At 37.6% G+C, this 7,500-nt stretch overlaps 1 protein-coding gene across 3 annotated transcripts in view; it reads left to right on the top strand.

The window, feature by feature from the left end:
- pcdh17 (protocadherin 17) overlaps positions 1-7,500 on the top strand; it is a 147,296-nt gene that overhangs the window by 57,487 nt on the left and 82,309 nt on the right. For 2 of the 3 annotated variants that reach the window (XM_087272540.1, NM_001160822.1), the window contains 2 exon segments: positions 7,153-7,211; positions 7,354-7,500. The exon segment at positions 7,354-7,500 is cut by the window's right edge and continues 26 nt beyond it. The exons of the other annotated variant lie outside the window; for it this stretch is intronic. In XM_087272540.1, the coding sequence (XP_087128666.1) occupies positions 7,153-7,211; positions 7,354-7,500 (206 nt within the window). 3 annotated transcript variants of the gene reach the window in all.

Here is a 7,500-nt window from a genome sequence, read left to right as displayed (position 1 = left end):
TTTAGAGCCTCTCACTCAGACGCTCTCTCCAGGGGCAGTTTGCATACAGCCAGGATGTTGTAAAACACTTCCCCGGAAAGTGCTCTTATCAACCTTTTAAAAGGCAGACGCGTGGAGGTCATATTCCTGTGATTCCTGTCGCTGCCAAGGGCACGCTGGCCCTGCTATCGAAATTAACCATCATCCTCTGTTCTGGCACCCCCTGTGCCTATGTTATTAATAGACGCTGGCTTTTTTAAACTTTTTTTTTTTTTTTTTTTGGTAATGCCTGATTTTTGCATTCTGGGAAGTTATGAGCTGAATTTGAAGCTGCATTTTAGCTAGAAAGGCTATAGCTACTTGCAGTGAAGTTGTGGGAAAGTGATTTGTTTCAAAAGTGTTTTTGACTTAAAGGAATAGTTCACTCAAAAATTAAATTTGGTCATTTTATAACCCTTCACTTATTTAATTTGAGTTTCTTTCGTCTGCTGAACACAAAAGATAATAATTTGAATAATGCTGGTTGCAGGGACCCATCGCCTATCATAATATATATATATATTTTCCTACTATCAAAGTCAATGGGTACCATTGTTCAGTACATGTTTCTTTTGTGTTCAACAGAAAAAAAAAGAAACTTTTTATATGAGGAAAAGTGAATGATGATATAATTTAAACATAAGCTCATTCTGATAACGTAGCCCTACACTGTAAAAAATGGCCGTGATTTTAATGGTAAAAAACTGTAAAAATGCTACAGTAAAAATCTGTAACCTGATTAACAGTATGTTTCCTTAATATATACGACAGATAATCGTAAATTGACTTTCCCAGAATTCCCTGCATGGCCAGCCTGATCTCAGCAGGAAACATAAGTATTTTACGTTTTGCCAGTTTAGTGGCTAATTGGTACAAATTCAAGTTTAGACGTACGAAAATGTACGATTTTAAAAAGGAGGCTTGGCACCTAACCTCACCCCAAACCCCAACCGTCATTGGATGATAAGCAAATTGTACTAAATTGTACAAATTAGATTGTACGAATTCATACGAATTAGCCACCAAATTTAAAAAGTTACGAATTGCTGTGAGATTGTGTTGGTATTTTATGCTTTTTATGCTTATTGTTGACATTACTAAGTATCTTTTTAGTTGTTTCCCCATTAGTTATTTACACTAGAGATTTGTTACATCTAATGTTGATAAACAATGTTTATTTCATGACTTTAATTTTATGCTTGTTACCATACAGATGTTTAGTAGCCGTGTGAATGGCACTAGGCACTTTGTTGTGATATGAGCATTGGTTCATTATGTAACTTTCTTATCACCACTAGCATATGGCTGTGTTAATGTTAAATCTGTTTAACAAAACATGTGATATGTAGATGTTGATAATTTAAAAAAACAGACATTTTACCTCTATAAATTAATTAAATACGATAGTTTACTGTTAAAAATTAGAAATTGCTTTTACGTTTTGTACCATATTTGTAACGGTGAAATACTGGCAACTACAGCTGTCAGTTTTTTACCCTAAGTTTTATGGATTTATTTTTTACAGTGTACTATATATACATTTCTGGAGATTGCAAATTATGCAGCCAGAACTACGAATGGCTGCATTTTGTTTTTAAGAAAAATGCTTCGGGGTGATATGACGCCATTCCTTTTCATTCAGCTGACCAGCTGATCGCTTACCTCCATATGCACGGCTATCCCTCTGTTACCAGTTTGTCCAGTTAGCTCGCCATGTACATCTGTACACTTGAGATGCTGAGAGGAGCTGACCACGACAATGGGGTTTGAGTTAGGAACAGTTCCAGAAAGCGAGTAAAACAAAAACAGAAGTTAAAAGCTAAATAAACAAGTAAATAACAGGGTGAGAATGTGGTAAAATCTGAAAATGTGGTAAAAATTAGGCGATGGCTTTTATTTTTCTAATTTGCTTTTTATAACTGTTGTTTGGGTTTATGGAAGTGGGTGCGCGGGTCGATCTGTGCTTTTGAAAACACTATTGGTTGTGGGTTTAGGGAAGGAGGAGGGTGGGTCAGTTAATCACTAAGTCAGTCAGTCATTTAGTTAATCAACCTCTGGTGGATTTACGTGAGAACAGCAGATGCGAATGGCACTCACAAGAGATATTTGAGATCTCAAAAAGCGTACACAGTGGGCTCTTGTGGATTTGCAAAAACTGCAAAAAAAAAAAAAAAAACACTAAAAACGTAGCTCCTGGCATGTATTTGGCACTCTCCAGAAATGTATATGGGATACGTTTTCAGAATGAACCTGGGTTGAATAATTTTCCATTTTGGGTGAACTATCTTTTTCAAAACTGAGAACTTTTATTGCATATTTTGCTATTTGTTTGCATAATATCTTAGTTTAGATTTTTTTTTAATACTGTTATTGTCTGTGTAAACTGCAAAAATGCAATTTTGTGAAAACACCTTTGCATTAAGTGCTCACTTTATAGTTGACAATAATGGTTTACTACAGTTTATTTTATTTTTTTTTTCTCAATCGACATCACCACATACTGACCTGGAATACATGGATATATTGTTTTAGTAATTTCCTTGGAATTGTGTAAACAGGGATTTTTTTTTTAAACAACCTTGTTATCTATAGGTGAAACTTAATAAGTTTTAGGAACAACAAATGATAACTTGACTTCTAGTAGATAATTTGGTTTCAGAAGTGGCTTATATGAAAGTTAAAGGCCTCTAGATTAGGCTTATTTTATGTTTATTTTTCCTTTGGATTCATCTTCAATGCTTTCTCCATCTTATCCAAGACATGCTCAATAATGTTCATGTTTGATGACTGGCCTGGCCAATCCTGGAATACCTTGACCTTCTTTGCTTCCAGGAACTTTGATGTGGAGGCTGAAGTATGAGACGGAGCGTTATCCTGCTGAAGAATTTGCCCTCTCCTGTGGTTTGTAATGTAATGGGCAGCACAAATGTCTTGATACCTTAGGCTTTAGATGTTGCCTCTGCAGATCTCTCGCACACCCCCATACTGAATGTAACCCCAAACCATGATTTTTCCTTCACCAAACTTGACTGATTTTTGTGAAAATCTTGGGTCAATGTGAATTCCAATAGTTTTTTTTCAGTATTTGTGATGGTTGGGTTGCAGTTCAACAGATGATTCATCAGAAAAATCTACCTTCTGCTACTTTTCCAAACGATCAACTAGAAGTCAAGTTATTATTTGTTGTTGTACAACTGGGATCAATGACAAGACTTTATAATATAAAGTACGCTGTAAAAAACAGCAAAGAATTACAATTAAAATAAGCTGTAGTTACCAGAATTTTACAGGTAAAAATATGGTTGAAACCAAATGCTCTGACATCTTTACAGTTAAAACCAAATGCTCTGACGAGCTAACATCTACCAGCCAACCAATTAATGTCAACAAAAAGCATAACAAGCCAAGTGTCATGAAGGAATTTCTGGGAAAGACAATTTATGGTTATACACTGTATATATTAACGAAACTTGCTGTTAAACAGATTTTTACAGTAGTGTTTTACATTTTTTTTCACTATTAAAATTATGTTTTTATTACCATCACAGCCTTTTTTGTGTACAAAAACATGATTTTGTGAAAACAGCCATGTACATATATATGAGTGGATTCTGTATCCATGTGCAACTAGACTACTTGACAGAGAACGAAAACAACAATCACAGACTACAGGGCTGTATTTATGCAAGTTTGCTGTGTTTCTTTACTAAGCGATATCACCACCTACTGGCTTGGAGTACTTAATAGAGCAGGGGTCACCAACCCTGTTCCTGGAGAGCTACCTTCCTGCAGATTTTAGTTGCAACCCTGACCAAACACACCTGTTTGTAATTATCAAGTGCTGCTTTAGGTACTAATAATTGGTTCAGGTGTGTTTGATCAGGGTTGGGACTGGATTCTGCAGGAAGGTAGCTCTCCAGGAACAGGGTTGGTGACACCTGTAATAGAGCGTTTTTATTCATTTTTGTAGATCAGCAACCATGAACACATACACCAGTCATCATGTACACATTACTCCAAGTTACATAAGCACCCACATAAACCCATGTTTGGCTTGAATTTTCAAACGATTCATGGCAATTACAACTTTACCTGTGAAGCGTTCCAATTATTGATTTAGCCTTTGATTTGACTTCTGCATCTGCGCTTTTTATCTATGGCTGTGGTTGAAAGACGCGCTCCGTACTGCGATAGAGAGTCTCAACAAAGCTTCATAAAGGTTATGAGGGTACAGGGAGGCCTACGTGACCTTTCACACAATCCCACAATCCCCTTCTGCTGGGACTTTACCGTCTCGTTTCATCTTTTCAGCATCACACATATCTCCTTTTGAAGTCCAGTGGTGCGTTGAAGAAGAAAAAAACTATCTCTCTCCGGCAAACAGACATTGTTTTATGGTTTAAGGTTTGCGAAGCAAAGAACAAAATTCCAAAGATAAACACCTGCTATTGCACTTTGATTATACAGCATTTCTCTCTCTTTCTTTCACATAAAACATCCCGGATCTGTTTGCATCTTTTAAATGCCTTTGAAACAACAGGTGCGATAACACTTTTATATACAGAGTACATGTGGTAATGTCAGGCATAAAAGCGTATGTTAGTAATAAAGAACGTTTCTGCACCGCATTACTGTACCATCAAGATGTCTAAGAGGTTTTATGATGGTGGAGGGAAAGAGAGAGAGAGGAGAAATGATCCAGTGCATTAGTCTCTCTCAGTCTCGCGTTTAGCCGTGTCAATATTGTCTGGACCACAGCTGAGTCCAGATTCTTTTCCGTTCCACTCCGTATTGACCGTGAGTTGCTGCGCAAACACGCTTTGGCAACATTGATGTAACATTGAATTGAGTAATTGAAACCCATAGGAGAGAGATCAGAGAGGGGGGTATCGGATTTTCGCTTTTCTTAAGCTACTGAAGAGAAAGACAGACAGAAAGAAAGAGAGAGAGGCAGGAGTGGATATAATAAAGAATGATAAACTTAAAGTTTACTCACTAAATCACTTCTTATTGATAAACTTTGACTTGTTTTTAACTGATTAATAGACGTTGATGCGCATAATAATGATAGGTATGAAGATAAGAACACTTTTTTTGGTATTGTTATTTGTATGTTTGACTTAAACAGATGATTTAGTGATTTATAAATAGTATATAAAACTATTTTAATGTTTTAAATACTACATAAAAATACAAATATATATTTTAATAGATGGTGAAAAATCTTAATAATCATACAGCATTTACCTTATGCAAATCATAATTTAATTTAATAATTTTATAAGTTTTATTAGTTATAAACCTATTTATTGACCTTTTTCTCACATACAGTATTGGAAAATATACAGTGTTAGGTAAAAAAAGAAATACACTTAACATGTATGCAGTATACACTCTCTGGCCACTTTATTAGATATGCCTGTCTAACTGCTTGTTGATGCAAATTTCAAATCAGCCAATCACATGGCAGTGATTCAACGCATTTAGGCATGTAGACATGGTCAAGACGATCACTGCAGTTTAAACTGAGCATCAGAATGGAGAAGAAAGGAGATTTAAGTGACTTTGACCGTGGCATGGTTGTTGGTGACAGACATGCTGGTATTTTATGAGTATTTCAGAAACTGCTGATTTACTGGGATTTCGTTCAACCATCTCTAGGTTTAACAGAGAATGGTCTGAAAAAAAGAGAAAGTATCCAGTGAGTGGCAGTTCTGTGGCTGAAAATACCTTGTTGATGCCAGAGGTCAGAGGAGAATGGCCAGACTGGTTCAAGCTGATACAAAGGCAACAGTAACTCAAATAACCACTCGTTACAACCGAGGTATACAGAAGAGCATCTCTGAATGCACAACACAACACGTCCAACCTTGAGGCGGATGGGCTGCAGCGGCAGAAGACCACACCAGGTTAGCTAAGAACAGAAAACTGAGTCGACAAGTCACACTGGCTCACCCAAATTGGACAGTGGAAGATTGGAAAAACGTTGCCTAGACTGATGAGTCTCGATTTCTGTTGCGACTTTCGAATGGTAGGGTCAGAATTTGGCATCAGGAACATGAACGCATGGATCCATCCTGCCTTGTATCAACGGTTCAGGCTGCTTTGGCCCACTTTGGGCCCATTAGTACCGATTAAGCAGTGTATCAATGCCACAGCCTACTTGAGTGTTGTTACTGACCACAGTGTACCTATCTTCTGATGGCTACTTCCAGCAGGATAACGCTCCATGTCATAAAGCATAAATCATCTCTGACTGGTTTCCTCAATATGACAATGAGTTCACTGTACTCAAATGTCCTCCACAGTTACTAGATCTTAATTCAGTAGAGTACCTTTGGGATGTGTTGGAACGGGAGATTCGCATCATGAATGTGCAGCTGACAAATCTGCAGCAGCTGTGTGATACCCTTATGTCAATATAGCTCAAAATCTCTGAGAAATATTTCCAGTATGTTGTTGAATCCATGCCATAAATGATTAAGACAGAACTGAAGGCAAAATGTGACCAAACCCGGTACTAGTAAAGTGTACCTAATAAAGTGGCCGGTTAGTGTAAATGATAAAATTAAATATAATGCCCTCTCAGCAGCACATTAATAAGCACTGCAGGCAGTAAACAGTGAATATCCTATTGCATTGCAATACTTCCTCTTATTTACCAGTTAGAGTCAGTCTAAAATAAATACAATTAGCTTCTATTAAGAACAATAGTTGTGAATGGGATGCTCCCCGATGGATAGAGAAGGTTGTGTGTGTGGGTGAGCGTTCAGAGCCTTTAACAACTTCAGCAAATCTTCTCATTTTCTTACACCACACACACACACTCCCTCTTATTCGCTCCATTTTTTTTCTTCTGCCGTGCTCCTCCACTCGTATTTGTATCTAACAGGTCATTAAGTTCACAAATGTGCAATTGAGTGTTTTGGATGTTTAATTAGCATGTTTCCTTGACTAATTAAAATGCACAAATCTACGGATTAAAGCTCCCCTCCTTTTCTCCATCTCTTCCACCACCCCCCCTCCTTTTTATGAATAATTAATCAATCTCTTTCACCAGGAGATTCTGTCGCACACCAGGACACATTTCAGTGTCGCGCAAGACGTAAACTCTTTTCCTTTTCCCCTTCACAGACAGACAATTTTCCTGCTGAGCCCAATTACATGGGTAACAGGCAGCAGTTTGTTCAAAGGTAAGGCCTATTTAACAGTTTTCTCAGCGTTATTTGTTTTTTTACACACAGACGTTCTCCAGATACGAGCTAAGAAGCCATGCCAGGGTTAATCTGTTTGATCTTTTTTTTTTTTTGGTCTTGTTGTTTTTTGGACTTGTAGCAGCTCAACGTTCAAAGATCCAGAGCGTGCCAGTCTCAGAGACAGCGGACACGGGGACAGCGACCAAGCGGACAGCGATCAGGACACTAATAAAGGCTCCTGCTGTGACATGTCTGCTAAAGAAGCGCTCAAGATGAAGGCCACTGG

Source organism: Danio rerio, chromosome 11, assembly GCF_052040795.2.
Source record: "Danio rerio strain M-AB ecotype USA chromosome 11, GRCz13ab, whole genome shotgun sequence".
In the NCBI taxonomy this organism is placed as follows: domain Eukaryota; kingdom Metazoa; phylum Chordata; class Actinopteri; order Cypriniformes; family Danionidae; genus Danio; species Danio rerio.
The sequence above is the reverse complement of the archived record's forward strand: the minus strand, read 5'-3'. Positions and strand labels throughout refer to the sequence as shown.